The sequence below is a fragment of the Bufo gargarizans genome, chromosome 11 (genome assembly GCF_014858855.1).
Source record: "Bufo gargarizans isolate SCDJY-AF-19 chromosome 11, ASM1485885v1, whole genome shotgun sequence".
Lineage (NCBI taxonomy): Eukaryota > Metazoa > Chordata > Amphibia > Anura > Bufonidae > Bufo > Bufo gargarizans.
Genome location: NC_058090.1, coordinates 44,368,728 through 44,389,459, shown reverse-complemented (window position 1 = coordinate 44,389,459; position 20,732 = coordinate 44,368,728). Strand labels below are relative to the sequence as shown.

The following is a 20,732-nucleotide window of genomic DNA, read 5'->3' as shown; positions in this document are numbered from 1 at the left end:
TTCCTATCCTGGGGGTAGGTCATCAATATTAAACACCCAGACAATCAGTTTAAATATATTTTGAATCATACTATCCCTAAATGGATTTAAAGGCTATGGACACCTTTTGAGCAGCAATCTTCATGCTTTATTTTCATACCCCCTCTTACATGCAATTTGCAACCTTCTCCTAGTTGCCAACTTTTCTCATACATGCTGCATGTGAAGAAAGTGTGTTCAGGATGCTGCTGCCTTCACTAGCTGTCGTTTATCAGCAAAGCTTCACTGCTGAACTGATTCATCTTTCTACAACCTGTGAGGGATCTCCTTTCTTCTACTAACAGTCACTGAAGCTGAGAAGTGTGTGATTCCTCTCCCCCGGCAGAGTTTGACCTGGGTGCTTTGCTTACTCTCTATTTTTGTACACGGCCAATGTGCTTTCGTACTTGCTTTTCATGGATGCTTTACCTCCTCTCCACACTCTGCGGTTTCCAAGCTCCTCCCTGCTGCTTTCTCTAACACTGAGAGATGGGTGGAGCTGAGGGAGCAGGGATCAGTACTGTTTCAGATCTAGGTTCAATTCAGCAGGGCAGTCAACTTTATGAAGGAGTTACAAAGACTTCATAACAGCATAATGGTAGGACATCATGAATGAGGATAATTTGGGAAGCAAGTGAACAATAAAAATATTCAGTGCACAGGTGTCTCCATAGCCTTTAAAATATTTCATTAAAGAGCCAGTACTCCAGCAGAGTCACTTGTAAAGAAGTGCTGGGTGGGCTCAGATGCCAGTTTCTGCAGGATTTTATATATTTTTTATTTAATTTTTTTGCAAAAAACACAATTTGACTGCACTGTGTGAGAGCTTTGATATATGGGATGTAGATAGGAATGTCCTCTTGTTGGCATCAATCAGGATTCTTGTATAGAGGCAGGAACTGATGCACAGAGCATAATGGAAAGTTTCATTACTACACCATAAAGCTTTATATTAAACAAATAAGGGTAGGTTCGCGTCACGTTTTAGGTCTGTTTGACATATACATTAGTAAATAAATAAAAAAAGATACAAAAACATAGCACATCGTGTTCTTGTATCCTGCACAGTCTGGAAAAAAAAAGGTTAATTTTTTATATTACATATTTTTCAGCGCTTTACATTCAGAGGGTTCATGTACAAACAAAATCATGCAGTCAACAATTAAAACCAGAGGAATGAGGGCCCTACTCGCAAGAGCTTACAATCTATGTAATAGCTGCTTAACCCTTCAGTTAATAGCATAGTGTGACTAAAAGGCTACGTACCTATACAATTGCCAGAAACTAACCGCCGCTTGTCGTAATGTCCTAGTGGATCCTGATCCATTTGCCCCAGCAATAGACGTGTAATTTGTGCCGTTGCGTTCCGAGCCGCTCTTCTGTTTGCTTCTGTACATTCTGCTTTTAGGGTGACATTCGCCGTGTAATTGAAGTGTGCTCTGTGGAATGGTAGACCTGAAACGGATGACTGACTCTGTTCCTTCCTCTCTTTAATAACATGTGATTTCATGTGCTTGGTAGTGCGGGTAGTATTGTTTTTTTTATGTTTTTATATGTAAAGGTGCCCACATGCACATTGATTATTTTGAGATTTTTGAGATTTTATAGGAAAATCTTTAGATGTTTGTAATTTCATATTTGCAGTAAATATTTCTGCGCTTGGTCGAATTGCTGATGGTGATATGCGGTCATTCTGTAAATATAAAATTATTATGACTCTGGCCTCATGGCTTCCATGTGTAATGGAGCCCTGGTGCTGCGGTCTACAGCAGATCCAAATGTGGACCAAAGGATCCCCTTTTACTACTGATGGGGTCTTTCTGGGTTCCTTTAATTCCAGTCATTTTCTCAGCTGGAGTAGCACCGCCTGTGAAAGGGATGTGAACTCCAGCTGTAACTCCCTGTTTGGGAAGTCTGACAGATTTAAAAGGGTTGTCCAAGTTGCAATTTGCAGGGAAGCAGTTAAAATAATAACAAGAAGAATCCTTAAAACTCCCTTTCTGCAGCCCCTTCCGATCCAGCGCTGCTGGTCCTTCCTCTCTGTCAGGCTGTAGCTGTGATGTAATATATACCACTGCAGCCAATCACTGGCCTCAGCATGTACAAGACTTCACCGCAGCCGGAACATATCATGGTTTGGAGAGAATGGAGCAGCGCTGCTGTATCGGAGGGGGCTCCAGAAAGTGATGTGTTTTTTTCTTTTAACCACCTCCCCGCAGTTGGCCTCTAACAAATGGCAAACCGACATCCTTTTACGTTTCTGAGCATCTTTGTGTCTGAGGGCATCTTTTAATGTTAATATATAGTGGGAAAAGTGCATTAATAGATGTTATCAATAGCAGCATAAATCCCATGTTTACTTGTGCAAAATTATTTTAACTGGTCCTATGTGCTCTCATTTTCTCCATCGCCTCCAGGTAAATTCACCCCATCCCTCTATGAAACTGGTGGCTGTGACATGTCACTGGTGAACTTTGAGCCAGCGGCGAGAAGAACGTCCAATAACCTCTGGTTGGTGTTAAAATGTCTCTGTCTAATGTTCTGTTTAATCACTGAATCTGCAAACTGCAATTTTAACGTTAAATTGCCTCATCTTAGACATTGGTGACCTATCACTAGTATTTCCCCCAGGGGCCGCAGGGACGTGCGCTCTGGAGGAAGCACAACCTTCCAGACGGTGTAGTACTGCACTTTGTTAGCAGTAGTCACAGCATATGGACCGCTGCTAATTGGGCTTTGAAGGGGTTGTCTCACTTCAGCATATGGCATTTATCATGTACTCAAAGTGAATACCAGTCACTTACTAATGTATTGTTGTTGTCCATATTGCCTCCTTTGTTTGATTCCATTTTTCAGTCGCATCATACACTGCTCATTTCCAGGGGTTATGACCACCACTGCAGCGCAAATACCAGGTGGTCGGGACAGGAGCTGCTGCACATGTGTGCCATTCTGTGCCATCCCTGTCCTAGCAATCATGGAGTCTGGAGCTTTTTCCTACAGTGTGCAAGCATGTCCACCGTTGGTGTATTGCAGGGTGGTCATAACCATGGAAACAAGCAGTGTATAATGTGATTGAAAAATGAATCCAGCCAGCAAAGGAGGCAATATGGACAATCACAATGCATTAGTAAGTGGCTTGTAGTAATTTTCTCTACATGATTAATGCCATTTTCTGAAGTGAGACAACCCCTTGAAGTAGATAATACAGTTCTCATTTCCTACATTAGTCTTTGCTGTAAAGATTACATGCATTCCTTAGAATGCAATCCACAGGGTGAAGAGCTGGGCGATTTCAGCTCTTTTAAGCCTGCCGGATTGTGTAGTGACCCAATGTGTCCACTCCAATCTTTATGTAGATTAATGCTGTCTATTGAGGGAATGTTGATGTGAAGTATGACTGTATCTGTATAGTCCTCTCCCAGCCTGGGTGCATGATACGGGATACATTCACTAAGTCAAGGGCAGGAGCTCACGCTCACCGGTAACTAGATCCCTCGCTCCTCCCTGCTTTATCTCAGTATGGTTGATTGCAGAAGGGCAAAGTTCTTCATGTCCCCTACATCTGTACGTGACCTAGAACAATTATGTAACTCGGACACACAGATCATTTTAAAGCGATATTTCCATCTTGTAACGCGATGGCATATCGCTGGGATCTCACCTCTGCCGATCCGAAGACTGAAGAGACCGCAGTGCTTATATAGCGTTCATTTGAAGTAGAGCGGTGCTGCAGTTTCATGCACATCTGGTAGATGGCGCTGCAGGGCAAAGCAGTGAAGTGCTAAATCGGCACCGTGTCCCCTTTCTTAGGATCTGTGGTGGTCCCAGAGGTCGGGCCCTCACTGATCATGAATTGGTGGCGTATTCTGTCTTCACTTGAAGATGGGGAAAGCGTTTGGCTGCCGGGGGGAAAGCAATTTACACTGTAATACAAGCGACTACCCCATTCTCGTGAACCTGAAAATTTCCTCACGGAAATGCAGATATTGAAATCCACAGCATGCTCGTTCTGTGCTGGAATTACAACACTATTGGCACATTAAATAATCTTTTCATATTTCTTGTGTTTATAATAAAAAATATTATTCTCTTCTAAACGGCCTGTTACTTTCTCTTACAGTGACACAGATTCCCATGTATCAAGTTCTACCTCAGTCCGATTCTACCCACATGATCTAGTAAGATTATTTTCAGTTCTTTCTGCTTTACTATCCTGAATGCTCCGTTGCCATGTCATTATCTGTACAATGCCCGATCGGCTGCCTGTGCACATTACAAGCCATTTGCTTTTAGTTCTAAAAGGGTATTTATTTTCCCCCTCCACCCTGTATATTACTTTCTGGGCTTCCTGTTTAATGGGTGAGACTGACAATCTGTGGAGCCAAACAGATGATTTATGATTGCAAACATTGTTAGCTGTGAGCCCGAAATGGAACAAGAAGCGCCTTCATTATTTATGTGTTATGGTACTCTTATATAGCGGTGTGCACTGCTGAATGGGAGTACAGTTCCCCCACCAAAGCTTTATATTGTGCAGTAAACTAGACTTCGTAAGGAAATATCTAACCGACCGGCTGCTTAAAGGGATTCTGTCACCAGATTTAACCCTATTAAGCTAGCTGACATTAGCGATGTGCTAATGTCAGCTAAACCTAACTGTCCTATTCCTACTTTTATCTATGCCCCCGTTAGGCCAGAAATCTAACTTTTTATAATATGCTAATTGGCCTCTAGGAGCAGGGGGGGGTAGTTCCTGCTCCTAGAGGCTCTGTTCTCCCACCATTGTCGTCTCCCACCAAGTCCTGATTAACAGGGCCACCGCGCTCGCACCCGTCTGCCAGCTTTGTGTTCTGGTGAAATCTCGCGCCGTTCAGTATCCGGCCCAAGCGCGGTGAGGAAGCTGGCAGCCTGCGCGGAATGCTGAACGGCGCGAGATTTCACAAGAGCACAGGGCTGGCAGACAGATGCGAGCGCGGTGGCCCTGTCAATCAGGACTTGGGGGGGGGGAGGCGACAAAGGTGGGAGAACGGAGCCTCTAGGAGCAGGAACAGCCCCCCCCCCCCCCCCCCACCTTCTCCTATAGGCTAATTAGCATATTATAAAAGTTAGATTTCTGGCATAACTGGGGCATAGATAATGTGAGCTAGCTTAATAGGGTTAAATCTGGTGACAGAAACCCTTTAAAGGGAAGGTGTCATCAGACAATGATCTATCGTTTAAAACTCGTGTTTTATGTTTAGCGTATAAAAAAAAAATTGGGGTGATATTTTTTATTTTCCATGTCAGTATCTATATTTAAACAAAAAACACAAAATCCTGCAGTTTTTTTTTTAAATCAGATGTTTCTTTATTAACATTTTTTTTAGACATGTTCTATCACATCAACATGACAGTTCTTTCAGGTCGCAGACCTATACAGTATCTATCGCATATAATATATACCATATACATTATATTACGCATATCCACGAAAGACATGACATAAATCGTCAAACACAGGTATCAAAACATATCTAGCGCGAATACTAATATTTTCCATGAACAAAAAGACCCATAACCCACCCCCCTCCCATTCCCAATAAGGCAGGGCACATATATAGTCACCTCTTTTATTCCAACATTCCCGGGGTGTCGGCACCACAATACCCCTCAGTAAACCATCTTCCACCATCAAGTTCCAACCCCCGATATTCCATAAGACATCACAATCCAGCAGCCATCTTCCTATACAGCCTCACTTAAACGTCAGGTAACCCATTCACCAACAAGCATCTGTATATGCACCACACACCTGCTACCACCCAATATCCTATGTATCCTCCATCCTCGCTGCATTTACATTATATAGAAAAACTCCTTGTAAGCGCCAACCAGGAGCTGCAACACCCAGAATTATCGATCCAGCTGCCCCAGATTGCTTCAAATTTGGATAGACATTTCCTTTTCTGATATACTCCTCTTTCTAAGCGAATTACTATATTTAATCTAGCAATATATTCTGATATGTCAGGAGGTATGGATTGGATCCACTTTGCTGCCAATGTTTTCCTAGCTTGATATAGCATTCTTCCTATACCAGTAGTTACAACAGATTGTAAATTATTATCCGGTACCAAGCCTAATACACACAGTTTGGGATCTAACTTTACTAAGATTAGCACTGTACACCTTGTTCACCAGGTGTAGTACTGCTTTCCAATAAGACGTCAGTGATGAGCATGTCCACAGCATGTGCAATAGATCAGCCTTCATACTTCCACACTTCGGACAGGCCGGGCTATCTCTCTAGCCTATTTTATGCAAAAATACTGGGGTCTTGTACACCCTATGTATTAAATACAGATGTGATAAACGCGCCGCCTCACTAAGGGATAGAGTAGGGGTAAGTTCCACCACTTCTGTCCACTGCTCATCCGTGAGTTCACCTAGATCTCTTTCCCACTGACGTCTACTCGTTAACGGATATCCCTTAAGGAAATCCTCTAATAGGGCCTGATACACCATGGAGATTGCTCCCCTCACTGATCCAGGCGCAATCACTACATTTAATGTCTGGTTTGATATAAATGTTACCGGGGCTATCTTAGACTGAGCTTGTAAAGCATGCCTAAGTTGCAAATATCGATAAAACTGCGAGGAGGGCAACCCAAATTCAGAGCACAATTGTTGATATTGTTTTAAGATTCCATTAGAATAAATATGGCTCAGATTCCACACCCCTTTATTATTCCACTGGGAGAATACAGTCAGGCTAGTCAGTTCCTGAAGTGCAGGGTTATGCCATAGAGGCGAGATGTTCATTAACCCTATTATCCCTAAAATACTCTTTACCTTATTCCATACTTTTCTCATAAGTAGCAAGGTCGGGATATTTCCCAATTCTTCGCTTATTACTCCTTCAATAGCTGTCAGCGGGGGAGACCTATTCGCAGCCCACCTGACCAACCGACCACTCTTCCCTCCCATGTCATCTATTACCCCCCACCCTTTAAAATGCTGGAGTTGGGCTGATAAAAAGTAAAGCATAGGGTTGGGTAAAGCCAGACCACCAGCTTCTTTATTCCTTTGCAGGATTTCGTATCTTATTCTTCCTCTATTATTTTTCCAAATAAAAAACCGGAACAACTGTTGTATTTTATGGAAGTAATGCACTGGGATCCATATGGGGGAATTATGTAAGATGTAAAGCAGCTGAGGCATGAATATCATTTTAAGCAAATTGCCTCTTCCGATCATAGAAAGAGGCAGTTTATGCCAGACAGCCACCTTGCTCCTAAATTTCCCTAACAAGGGTAGTAAATTATTGGGAATATAATCTGTTGGGTTCATTGATACAGTTACTCCAAGATATTTAAATGATTGCACCACTTTGAGTTCAGAAAAAGCAACATGAGTGGTATGCATTCGAGAGGATACCGGGAGAATTACTGATTTATCCCAGTTTATACGAAGTCCAGACTGGTCACCAAACTGCGATATTATAGAGATCGTAGAATCTATGGAATCCACTAGATTATCTACATAGATTAGCATATCATCTGCGTATAAAGATACGCGTTCCTCGCTAGAGCCCCTCCCTAGCCCTCTCATCAATGGAGTAGATCGTAAAAGACATGCCAATGGTTCGATTGCTATTGCAAATAGCAAGGGAGACAACGGACAGCCTTGTCTCGACCCCCTTTCCAATGCAACTGTGGGTGATAATTGACCATTTACTCTGATTCTAGCTCTGGGCTCGCAGTATAAAAGCTTAACCCATTTTAGAAAACCTGTTCCAAAGCCCATCCTAGTCATGACCGCCCACAAATACTCCCACTCGATGCTGTCAAAAGCTTTGGCAGCATCAAGTGAGATCACCGCAGCTCCACTATCCTGACCTTTCCTCCCTTCCAATTGCAGGTTTAGGAATAAGCGCCTAAGATTTAACGCCGTGGATTTTCCAGGCATGAACCCAGACTCCTCATCATGAATAATAGATTGAATAACCCTACATAATCGATTAGCCAAGACTTTGGCCAGAATTTTCACATCTACAGTTAGGAGTGAGATGGGTCTATATGAGTCCACGAGTGAGGGGTCTTTTCCTGGCTTAGGTAATACTACAACTATAGCCTCTCTCATGGAACAAGGCAATTTACCTTCGCGGTATGCATCTTTAAAGACCATTAATAGATGTGGAAGTAATATCTCCCCATGTTTTTTATAGAATTCCCCAGGAAGACCATCCCCACCAGGTGCTTTTTCATTGGGCATGGACTTCAGTGCCATTTCCAGCTCTTCCAGAGTTATGTCTTCCTCAAGAAGTGAGCTATCCTCCATAGATAAGGCAGGGATATTTATCCTCTCAAGATACCAAAATCCTGCAGTTTTTGCATTGACCACAAAGCCTAATTGGCGCCACTACGTGGTCTGCACATATGATTTTTCTGCAGTTATCTGCATATGTGTAATTCTAATCCTGCCTGTAATGATATCACCGCCGTGTACAGATTTGACCAGATCCACCATTCACAATAGGTGATTGTCAGCGCTTATCTATGTCTCTGCACACATCATGCCTATAGAACACTCCCATAGAAGTCAGTGAGGTCCCCACAATTTTCTTAACGCTTTCTAGATGCTGTTAAGAACAGCTCAGGCAAGATGGCCGTCCCCATAATCATGTTAAGGAAACAGAATAAAGAAATCTGCAATCCGAAAATATACACAGATTGGAAAGATGATGTGCCGCTATCTGGTTTTAACTGGTAGAAAACATTTTTTGGGCGACACATTTCCTTTAAGGTTACATCAGAACGATCATGCCATGTTAGGTGCAGGTCTAGATATTCATATCCTACGTGTCTATTCTTTAATGAAAGTTGGGTTTAGTTGGAGCATAAGGTGTCTAACTCTCTGGTAGCTCTCTCTCCCTCAGATTCGATTAAACCGGCTGCTGACCATAGACACAGACTTGCTGGAGCAGCCAGATATTGACCTAAGCCCCGACTTGCAGGACCAGATGCAGCCCCAGGAGCAGGCATCCCACAAAGTGAAACACTACTACCGCTTCTGGATTCTGCCCAAGCTCTGGGTTGGCATCAACTTTGACAGGTTGACACTCTTGGCCTTGTTTGACAGGTAAAGGCAGAAGCGTTGCATGTGATGTTATCTCTCTTTTGACCTTTTTGAAGGCCTATTTACACCGTGCGGTGTTCGCCAGAATAGTCCTCCATTGTAAATGCGTGCAACAATCGCACAATGAGCGATAATTTGCAGCATACCCCCTGATGTAAACTGGCATCGGCCCGTAATTTGTAGTGGAAACCTATGAGAGAGGGAATTTGAACAGTTGCGTGGTTGATGTTGTATGTGAAAAGAATGCACAATATTATTTTTATATATCTATATATCAATCATATTACTTGAGTTTATAGTGTGGGGTGTGTGTGTGTGTTTTTTTTTTTTTTTTTGCATAGGCGAGTTAAGGCCAAAGTAGTCAAAGTGTTTTTACTGAGTTACTCAGATCTTAAAGGAGTTCTCCGGGCTACAGATATTGATGACCTTTTTCTCAGGATAGGTCACCAGTTTCAGACTGGTAAGGGCTTTCACACCACATCACACTTATCAGTTTTCTCAGACTGCTGCTCTGCTGGAAACTATATAGTGTATGGAGCCAGAGGCTCCCATTCAAGTGAATGGGTGCAGAGCTGCAGTAACCATCCAGCTCAATTTCCAGTGGTAGTGCCAACAGCTTAAAGTAGTTTTCTTAAGCATAGGCCATCAATATCAGATAGGTGGGGGTCCGACACCTGGCATCCCCACCAATCTGATATTAATGGCCTAAAATAGTTCATTAGCCTGGAAAATGCCTTTAAGGGGGTTGTCCGGGTTCAGAGCTGAACTCGGACATAAGCTCCCCTACACTCATTTAGTCTGTATGAGTGGAGCATCGGAGCATTTTTTGCTCCCCCTTGCTGTGCATCACATAGCGCAGAGGCGAGCCAGGTGACGTCACGGTACTAATGGGCGGCCTTTAGCACTGCCCTAGCCTGTAAAACAGCCTAAGGCAGCAGTAAAGACCACCCATTTGTGCCAGTGACATCACTGGGCTCACTGCTAGGAGGAAGTCTCTGCCTAGCCTACCCATGTGAAGCACGGTACGTTACCGGTAGTGAAGAAATAGCCTTTGTCCTGGGCTATGCAAGGGGCAGCATCGAAGCAAGAAATACTCAAGCTTCCCTTCACTCATTTGTATGAGTGGAGCATCTATATCCGGGTTCAGCTTTGAACGTGGACAACCCCTTTTAGTACTGTAGCATTTCTCCTATTGAAGTAACAGATGATCATGGTATACATGGTGATGCCAGAACTGCAGCCGCTCTTTACAGTGGATCTCTGCCCTAGCTAATAAACAGCAGACTGAACTAATATACGACATGCACTTGGATTGTCCTGCATGGACAATCCCTTTTAATCTCCTGTATGTGCAGGTAATTATTTCTCCCTGTTGAGTACAATTTACAGCTTCTTATCTTGCCATACTGCTTTAGAAGTAATGATCTGGGCAGACATTTATGTTCCACGTTACCCTTCCAGGAATCGAGAGATCCTAGAAAACGTCCTGTCCATCATCCTTGCAATTCTCGTTGCCTTTTTGGGCTCCATTCTTCTCACAGAAGGCTTCTTCAAAGATATCTGGGTCTTCCAGTTTTGTCTTGTTATTGCCAGCTGTCAGTACTCCCTCCTTAAGGTGAGCCTTGTCTTTTTTTTCTTTTCTTTTTTTTTTTAGGATTGTTCTGCGTTATGGCCTCATGCACACGACTGTTGTGTGTTTTGCAGCACGGACAGCCATTAATATAACTGCCTATTCTTGTCCGCAAAGCGAACAAGAATAGGACAGGTTATTTTTTTTTGCGGACCACGGAACGTAGCAACGGATGCGGACAGCACACAGAGTGCTGTCCGCATCTTTTGCGGCCCCATTGAAGTGAGTGGGTCCGCAAAAACTGCGGTTCGGATGCCGATCAAAACAACGATCGTGTGCATGTAGCCTAAGAATACAAACTAAAAATGCAATTAAGAATGCAAAAGTTAACGAGTCTGGTTATGGTTATACGTACGGTAGGTCTTTGCCTGTGTGCCGCTCGGCAGGCTTTAACTAAGGGGCTGCATTTGTGGCATTGTTCAGGTCTGCCCAGTGTAACCCAAAATGCATGCTGTTCATGCTGTAGATAACTTTTCTATCCTTCGAATAACTCATCAATATTACATTGGTGATGGTCCGGCTCTCAACACCCCAACTGATCACCTATTTAAAGAGACTGCTGCACTCAGCCTCTTCATTATTTATGGTTTTCCTTGCACTCAGCACACCATATGTGTGTACCGGCCATGCTGGGTATTGCAGATTTGTCCTGTTCTTGTGTCAAAAATGCAATACACAGTACAGCCACTGCTCTGTGTACAATGTGCTGAAAAGATTGCAGTGCTCACATGAGCGCCACTTCCTCTACAGGCAGCTGATTGTCGGGGTGCTGATAGTTGAACCCCCACTGATCTGATATTGATGACCTGTCCTGAGAATAGGTCATCAGTATTAAATTCCTGGAAAACGCTTTTGAAGGGGTTGTCCCATTTCAACAATTTATCCTGATTATCCTATTGATAGGGGGGATAAGTGTCTGACTGGCGAGGGTCTGACCGCTGAAGCGAGATCAGTCACAAGAATGGGCCCTGTGTTCCCCCATTTGATTAAAATTAATCTCTGTGGGGCTGCCAGAGATAGCCGAACACTGGTACATAGAGCTAAGTGGAGTGGACGACGTGCATATGTGTCTGCTGCTCCTTTCAAATGGGGGAACACTGCCCCCTGTTTTTGTGACTGGCAGAACCCCACCAATCAGACGCTTATCCCCAGTTTTCCATGAGCGGTATGGTTTTCACTCTACTACACTGTAGGTAGTATCTGCGATGGCTGACAGTCAAGGAGTCATATGGAGTTATAAAGGTTGCTTTTTGTCCTGTTGAAAAAAATAAATTATTTTTTTTTCCAGAGTGTGCAACCTGATTCTTCTTCCCCTAGACATGTAAGTATGTGCATCTTACAGAATAGAAGTTTTAAGGCACAATTCTGTAATAAAGTTCTAATAGCTAAACATAACTCTACGAAGGATATTAATTTTGCAAGAGCGGATTGAAATAGTGCTGTGATTGATTGCTGTGGGCCCCAGGTTTCAGACGTAGTCACTCCTTACACGTTTCCGCGCTTATCTATTGTGTGACAAATGAAAGGATTGTGTTTTTCTTACAATCAGCATGTGCAACAATTTATTTCAGGGCCATAACCGTATCATAGCCTATAGTAGGCCTGTTTACTTCTGTGCCTGTTGTGGCCTTATTTGGTTACTGGACTATGGAAGCAAAAACCTGTCTGCCACCAAATACAAACTGTATGGAATGGCCTTCACCAATCCTGTGCTCCTCATCTCAGCAAGGGACTTAGTCATTGGTAAGTGTGCCTTCTGCTACTTGTTTAAGGCATTAGATCCTGTTCACACAGCGCAGGTATGTTTTTTTGTTTTTTTCTTGTTTTTTTTTTCTCTTGTTTTCTTTATAATCTAAAACATGTATTGGCCGCAAGCTGTGAACATGGACTCATGCACATGGCCAATGCACGGGCAACATCTGCGCAAATCCTGCAGACTGATCCAGAACCTGTTTTTGCGGTGCGGAGGCACGGAGCAAAAACCCACAAGTGCTTCCGTGGGGTTTCCGTTCCTCTGTTCTGCACTGGACCTTCCGGATTGCAGACCCATTCAAGTGATGCAGGCTGCACATGGCAGGAGCCCGTGTATTGCGGACCTGCTGTTTGCCCGGCCGGCACACAGTCGTGTGCATGAGCACATAAGTGTATATGAAATTTCAGGTATATCCACACATGCAGGTTTTTTTCAGGTTTGCAGCAGCTGATCGGTGGGGATGTTGGGAGTCAGACCTCAACTGATCAGATATTGATGACCTATATTCAGATGAGGCCATTAACATTTAAAGGGACTTTTTGTCAGAATATTTTTTTTTTTCTAATAGTTTAGGATTGACCTATAAATGAATATTGTGGGTGGTTTTCACTTTTTGTGATGTCACTGCTTGTATCTAACTTCCTGTCCTGACTCGTTCACTTCCTCTTTGCTTGGACTTGGTACCGCAAATAGCCTCACTGTGATTGGTTAAAGCTGAGATGCTTGCAAAGAAAAAGACTGATTAATAATTTTCGATTATCTGTAAATGAAAGTTTAAGGGGTTGTGCCAAGTTTTCAAGTTACCCCTTATCAGCAGAATTGGGGATAACTAACTGATTGCTGGGGGTCCGACTGCTGGGATAGAGGACAACATGGCACAAACCCTCTTAAGGGGCTGGCCACTTTCACAAATGTGCTGTGAACAGCATGAGGCCCTTAATAACGTATTGCTCTTATAAGATCAATGCCAGTGTCCTCCTTGGTAAAGCCCTGACCTGGTCCTAAACATGGCCGCTGATGCAGGGGGGCACGAGAGAAGTGTATTAGCAGCCTCCACTGAAAAGCACTGTTTGTGAGCTAGTTTCCCATTCCGTACACATTGGAGGCTGCTTATCTACATGTCTTGTTACGTGCCCCTCCATGTGTAGGACTGGATCATTGTGCAGTCTGTGGAGAAGACTGTAGAAAGAAGGCGACAGGGCGGCCCCATTGAAATGAATTACGGTCGTCTGAATGAGCCCTTAATCGGAGCAGTGCTGCGGTAACCCATTCTGTCCAATGTGTAGTTCTGGCACCTCTGCAGAACAGCTGATGGGCAGGTATCTGCTGGACCCTCACCGTGGGCTATCCTGAGGACAGGCCATCACTTGTAAAGCAGTGACCAACCCCTTTAAATCTGATCCAATGCCTCTTATTTGCTGAAGCTCTGCTGTGTGATCCTGTCCCTCAGAATGGGGGTGTCATAGGCGTTGGCACTTTATTCATACTTGTTGGTCTCTTCTTTCCTCCCCAGTGTTCACGCTCTGTTTCCCAGTCGTGTTTTTTATTGGTCTTCTGCCTCAGGTGAACACATTTGTTATGTACCTATGTGAACAAGTGGATATACATGTATTTGGTGGAAATGGTAAGCACTGCCTCCTGTGACCATTACTAACCTTAGTGTTATGTTATCGCAGGCTTCACGGCTCTCCAGTGTTAAGTACAGCAATATGAATCAGATTGTCACTTGCCTTTTAATTTAGGATGTGGTTTGAAGTTACTTCAGTATATAAAAATACCAGGTTCTGCAGCACATGAATGTTATCCTTGGTGCGAAGAAATGTTATATTGTAGGAACTTTCTTAGTTTACTGTCCTGGTCAGGTGATGGGCATGCAGGTACGTCTACGGCTCTGGTAACTGTATTGGCCACTAGACCTGAATACTGATGATCCCCATGAAGTGTCTGCAAAAAAAAATGCAGAAAGTATATTAGAACGTGATTACCAGTGATATTACAGGGACAGTTGGGCCACAGTGTAGGTCAGGGATGGCCAACCTGTGGCTCTCCAGCTGTTGCAAAACTACAACTCCCAGCATGCCCACACTGCCTACAGCTATCAGCCTACAGCAAGGCATGGTGGGAGTTGTAGTTTCACAATAGCTGGAGAGCCACAGGTTGGCCATCCCTGGTGTAGGATAAATGTATAATTGATGGGGGGCTGACCACTGGACCCTCAACTGATCACAAGACTCAGGTCCTGGAGTCCTCTGCCTGGATAGTGCAGTAGTACGCTTGTGTGACCCCTGCTTCATTATGGTGGGAGCGCTGCCTTTTCTGTCTGTCCCATAGTGAATGATGCAGTGGTCATGCAATACCATTCACACAAGGGACTCGGAGACCCCATTCTTGTGTTTATTATGGTGGTCCAAGTAGTCTGGACACCGACCAATAACTTTAAATAAAGTTGACCATAGACGTAACAGTCTGAATATTGATCTAGCTATAATTTTTGCCGGTAAATCTAATACTATTGGTCCTCGCAGCTCTCAGTGGGAAACCTCTTTCCACACGGGTCAGACATGCTCCAAAATTTGCCCTGTAGTTTTACCCTTTACTTCATTGTTGCTTAATTGCCAATGAATATACCATCAGTACAGATGATTTTCTATGGACATGGCTGAGATTTCAATGTATGTCTTATTTTTTTTTTTTCCTCAACACACATCCTGGGGCAAAAAAAAAGAAGCAAAACTCTTCTTTTTTGATTCTATATAGGGCCAGATAACCCTTTTTAGGCATTCTGACTACGTTATTATTCCTTGCAGCAAAGCAGAAACCTTGTCTTATGGAATGATCCCACTTATTCTGTATTTTATTTTCCAGCTACCACCAGCCTGCTTGCAGCACTTTACAGCTTTATTCGTAGCATTGTGGCAGTAGCTTTACTCTATGGACTATGTTATGGTGCTCTTAAGGTAAGTCATTGGACAGCCATTAGGTATGGCAGTGTCTTTTATCGCATAGGGATGGCTATTGATGAGTCTTACGCTGGGTTCACACCTGAGCGTTTTACAGCGCGTTCAAACGCGCTGTAAAACGCTCAAGACATGAAAACCAATGCTTCCCTATGGGAATGGTTCACACCTGGGCGTTTTACAGCGCGTACGAACGCGCTGTAAAACGCCCGACGCTCAAACAAGTACTTGAGCTTCTTTGGGGCGTTTTGACGCGCGTTTGTGGCCATAGGACACTGCAGTCAATGACACAAACGCGCGTCAAACGCGCGTTTACTATTACAAAAAACGCGCATAAAAACGTGTGACAAAAACGCGCGTAAAACACGCGTTTGAGAAACGCTCAGGTGTGAACCCAGCGTTATAGTCACATTACATATGGATTGTCGATTATAGAGTCCTGTAATCGGCCATTATATTAGACCATTCAGCGTTTTTACTTGGCCCTTCGAAATAACTAGTAAGATGTGAACATGCCCTTAAAACATATTCTGCGGCTGCTGAAGTGTGTATACTTCGCTTACTTAGTGACTTAGTGAAGCTCCTTATCTATCAGCGATTGCAGTACGTGCAGCCGGTGTTAGGAAAAAATCTAAGTACAATAGCGTTGCTGAGGAAAAAAATTACTATTAAAATATTTTCTGGTACTATAGCCGTTGGTGGAATTGCTGCCCTCTTGTTGCCCTCCTGTTAGACCTGGTTTCTTGCCTCAGCTGTTAAGTGATCCTTTCGTACACCAAATTATAAATATTACATAGCTGATCTGCCTCAGATTTCTACACCTTGTCTGTCTCAATGTAACATTTCACTTACGGTAACTTCCTGCATTGGCTTTTATTTGATAGATATATATATATTTATTTATTATTTTTTTGTATATTTTTTCTTTTATTTTAATTTTTTTCTTTTATTTGTTAATTTTTTCTTTATTGTATATTTTTATTTATATTTTTTCTTAATTTATTGTATATTTTTGTATATTTTTATGATGTCTCTCAGCCTCTATATTGTGCTCATACTTGCATATTTTTCAAGATGCCAGTCATTGTCTAGAACTGTTGGACCCCAAAACGTCTGTAATTTGGGTCCGCATCTGTTCCGCAATTTGCGGAACAGGTGCGGATCCCTTCACTTTCAATGGGGCTGGAAGGGATGCAGATCCGCAATTCCGTTCCCGAAAAAATAGAACATGTCCTATTCTTGTCTGCAATTGCGGACCAGAAAAGGCATTTTCTATTATAGTGTCGGTGATGTGCGGTCCGCAAATTGCGCATCACCATTGCCGGTGTCCGTGTTTTGCGGATCCACAAAACACTTACAGGCATGTGAATGGACCCTTTAGGCTCCATTCACACGTCCGCAATTCCGTTCCACGATGTGCGGCCCAAATCCGGAAATGCGGACCCGCACTTCCAGGTCCGCAATGCCGATCCCGAAAAAAAAAAAAGGAACATGTCCTATTCTTTTCCGCATCTGCAGACAATAATAGGCATTTTCTATTAAGTGTCGGCAATGTGCGGTCTGCAAAATGCGGAACGCACATTGCTGGTGTCCGTGTTTTGCAGATGCATGGATCCGCAAAACACACACGGACGTGTAAATGAATGGACCCTTAGGCGGTTTTTGTATGCAGTTAGGATGGCTAAAATCACTAGTACAGAGAGGACTTGAAATCTCACTGTTGCCTTCTGTTGTTCTTCAGGATCCCTGGGATGCCCCGCATGTTCCTGTGTTGTTCTCCATTTTTTGTGGTGTGCTAGTGGCGGTTTCTTACCATCTCAGCAGACAGAGCAGCGACCCCTCTGTCCTCATGTGAGTCAATGATCATTTCCAGCGCATACTAATCAGAAGACAAATGACTTCCCGGTCTGTGACTGTACTATGAGAGAAGCTTATAGGGCTGTTGGAGGCATTATTTACCTGTGACTGGATACGTTCGCACACGCAAAACCTCCCTTTGCCTGTTCTGTAATCTGATTTGAATTTTGTAAGTACAGATCCTCAGGGAATCCCCCTTTATGGTATCTTGCACACAGTGGGACAGATTTATTAGTACTGTCTAAGATACAAATCCCAGTCTTAATATTACAGATTCACGATTCAGTCGTACAGAGCCATATAAATTTGGCATATTGTAAATCCTACTGAGATGTATGCCAGATTTCTGTTCTTGTGCCAAGATTTTGTCTAAGTTCCAGTTCTGTGGGAGACAGCAGGTATATTAGAATGGCGATTACTAACCCTACATGTCGTAGTTTTATTCCGGCCGCCTCTCGGCATGTTTGCCGTGCTGCCTCCGGACCTCCGGCTTGCCCCCTATTATAGCAAATGGTGCCGGAGCGGAATTCCGGCGGCTTGCGTGCACTAGCGGCAGCACGGTCCAGCAGGCTGTTGCTAATGGGTAAGTAGTCTAAGACTAGACGGTCTGTACCAGAATTGTCAGTGGCAGTAACGGTCTAGTCTAAGTTTACACCACCTATAAGCTGGCTTACTTTTACTCCAAAAATGCAACAAACTATTAGCACACAGAGGCACATTTAGGCCAAGGTAAGGGTACTTTCACACTTGCGTTGTTGGATTCAGGGAGGAAACCCATAAAAACATGGGGAGAACATACAAACTCCAAGAAGATGTTGTCTTTGGGTGGATTTGAACCTAGGACCCCAGCGCTGCAAGGTACCAGTGCTAACCACTGAGCCACTGTGCATCCATGTGCTGTGTTGCATTTTTTTGCGGCCCCATAGAAATGAATGGGTAACCGTGTGATCTGCAAATAGAATGGATCAGACACGGACCCAAGATGCGTTCGTATGCTAATTTGAAAGGCATGTGTCACCTATTTTTTTTTTCTGCCAGTTAAAACACATTGGGGGTAAGTTATCAAACTGGTGTAAAGTAGAACTGGCTTAGTTGCCCATAGCAACCAATCAGATTCCACCTTTTTCATTTTCCAAAGAAGCTGTCCATGATGAAAAGTAGAATCTGATTGGTTGCCATTGACAACTAAGCCGGTTTTACTTTACACCAGTTTGTTAAATGACACCCATTATATATATAATATATATTTATATTTTGGTTTTTAATTTTTACTTTCTGATTCATTTTTTTTTTTTTTATATTCAAATTCTTGACCATGATTATGGGGGCGGCCATCTTGTCTGAACTTTTCTTAACAGCATTTAAAAATATGCTTTACAGTAGTCATCATGGGCCATATAGACAGTGGTCTGGAGCTGACCCCATTGACTTCTATGGGAGAGTTTTCTAGAGGTCAGGAAGGAGTAGATAAGCTTTGGCAATCACCTGTTGTGAGTGGTGGAACCTATATTATCTATGTATAGGTGCTATCTGTCGTAGTAATCCTTCCTATGATGAAAAGTGATCTGTATAGCCCAAGAACTGGTACCTATTATTGAGTTTAATGGTCACCCAAAATTGACACAAGTTTCTTGTGCTCATTCTAATGTCGTGTTACCTTGCCTTGTTTCAGCTCATTGGTGCAATCAAAACTCTTTCCAAACAATGAGGATAAAAATCCAGAGGACCCTCTGTCAGAAGTGAAAGACCCTCTTCCTGAGAAGCTAAGAAATTCTGTTGTAAGTGGATTTAAAGTTAAAGAACTTATTTGTCACAGTTCTGTTCTTCATGATTAAAAAAGTGACCTGCATCAGCTATTCAAATAGTAAGAATTCATGCAAAAATTGATCCAAGGCGTCGTCAATCAGCATTTCTTTTCAGTCTTTTTGGGTCCAACTTCTTCTACGTTTTGCTAGGTTCACATCTGCGGCAGAGGTTCCGGCAGGAGCTCTATTGCAGATTATGAGGAAAAAAGAATGAAATGCCACGGTATTTTGTTTAACAGAATGCTGGAAATCCAGTGAACCCCATTATAGTGAACGGGATTCTGTTGCTGTGCTGGGACACAATACTGGAATTTAAACACTGATCTAAACCTAGCCTCTGTGATGTGTGTGCGAAGTGTCTGCATTGTGTGGGGGGGGGGTCATGATTTTGTTTAACCCCTTCAGGACACAGCCTTATTTCACCTTAAGGACCAGGCCATTTTTTGCTAATCTGACCATTGTCACTTTATGTGGTGATAACTTTAAAACGCTTTTACTTATCCAGGCCATTCTGAGATTGTTTTTTCGTCACATATTGTACTTCATGACACTGGTAAAATGCAGTCAAAAAAATTCATTTTTATTTATAAAAAAAAATAAAAAATTTACCAAAAATTTTGAAAAATTAGCAAATTTCTAACTTTCAATTTCTCTACTTCTACAATACAATGTAATAACTCCCCAAAAAGTTATTAATTTACATACCCCATATGTCTTCTTCATGTTTGGATCATTTGGGGAATGCCATTTTATTTTTTGGGGATGTTACAAGGCTTAGAAGTTTAGAAGCAAATCTTGGAAATTTTCTGAAATTTTCAAAAATACATTTTTTTTTTTATTGAGGGACCAGTTCAGGTTTGAAGTCACTTTGTGAGGCTTACATAATAGAAACCACCCAAAAATGACCCCATGTTAGAAACTACACCCCTCAAGGTATTCAAAACTGATTTCTCGCCCAGTTTCCTTGGGGGACACAGAAGACCTTGGGTATAGCTCATCTCCCTAGGAGGCGTGACACTAAGTGAAAACTGTTAAGCCCCTCCTCCACAGCTATACCCTCAGCCTGGAGAGAGAGACTGCCAGTTTTTGCTTAGTGTCCAAGGAGGCAAGACACTCCCTGCTACTGCAGGGCTGTTTTCTCCTGTTTAGTTTTAGTTTTGCTTTTTACTTTTTTTCTTTTCTTTTTCTTCAGATCATCAGGGACAACAGAGACGCACTAGACCTCTCTGTTTCTCCCGGGGTTGAGCTGCGCCAGTGCCGGCATCCGCACTGCTGCCTCCCCCACAGAAGACAAGGTGGACCAGGGCAGCCTAGCTCCCCTGCATCCCGCCAGCGTAAGGGTCGCCCGCACGCCAAGTCCCTCTTCCAGCGTCCTGCCACTACGGTGCCAGTAGCTGAAGGGGCGACCCTGCTGGAACAGACCGAGGGTGAAGACGGCTATGGTGAGAGATTGGCTTCTCCAGCCCTACGTCCCCCCCCTCACCCCTCACCCCACCCCGGTCTCCTGCGTGCCTGACCCCCATACTGGGCCTCTGGACCCTTCTGTCCCTGCTAGACTAGGCTGGCCCCTGGGCTGCCGCAGGGCGACATTC

The 20,732-nt window shown here is 43.4% G+C and overlaps 1 protein-coding gene across 5 annotated transcripts in view; it reads left to right on the top strand.

Moving 5' to 3' along the window:
• Positions 1–20,732, top strand: part of PCNX1 (pecanex 1) — a 108,891-nt gene that overhangs the window by 53,863 nt on the left and 34,296 nt on the right. For 3 of the 5 annotated variants that reach the window (XM_044272352.1, XM_044272351.1, XM_044272349.1), the window contains 10 exons: positions 2,436–2,529; positions 4,142–4,199; positions 8,924–9,141; positions 10,600–10,753; positions 12,057–12,089; positions 12,340–12,511; positions 14,035–14,145; positions 15,387–15,478; positions 17,220–17,329; positions 19,008–19,113. In XM_044272352.1, coding sequence (XP_044128287.1) covers positions 2,436–2,529; positions 4,142–4,199; positions 8,924–9,141; positions 10,600–10,753; positions 12,057–12,089; positions 12,340–12,511; positions 14,035–14,145; positions 15,387–15,478; positions 17,220–17,329; positions 19,008–19,113 — 1,148 coding nt within the window. The remainder of the gene's footprint in view (positions 1–2,435; positions 2,530–4,141; positions 4,200–8,923; positions 9,142–10,599; positions 10,754–12,056; positions 12,090–12,339; positions 12,512–14,034; positions 14,146–15,386; positions 15,479–17,219; positions 17,330–19,007; positions 19,114–20,732) is intronic. The other 2 variants (XM_044272354.1, XM_044272350.1) reach the window with 1 other exon arrangement.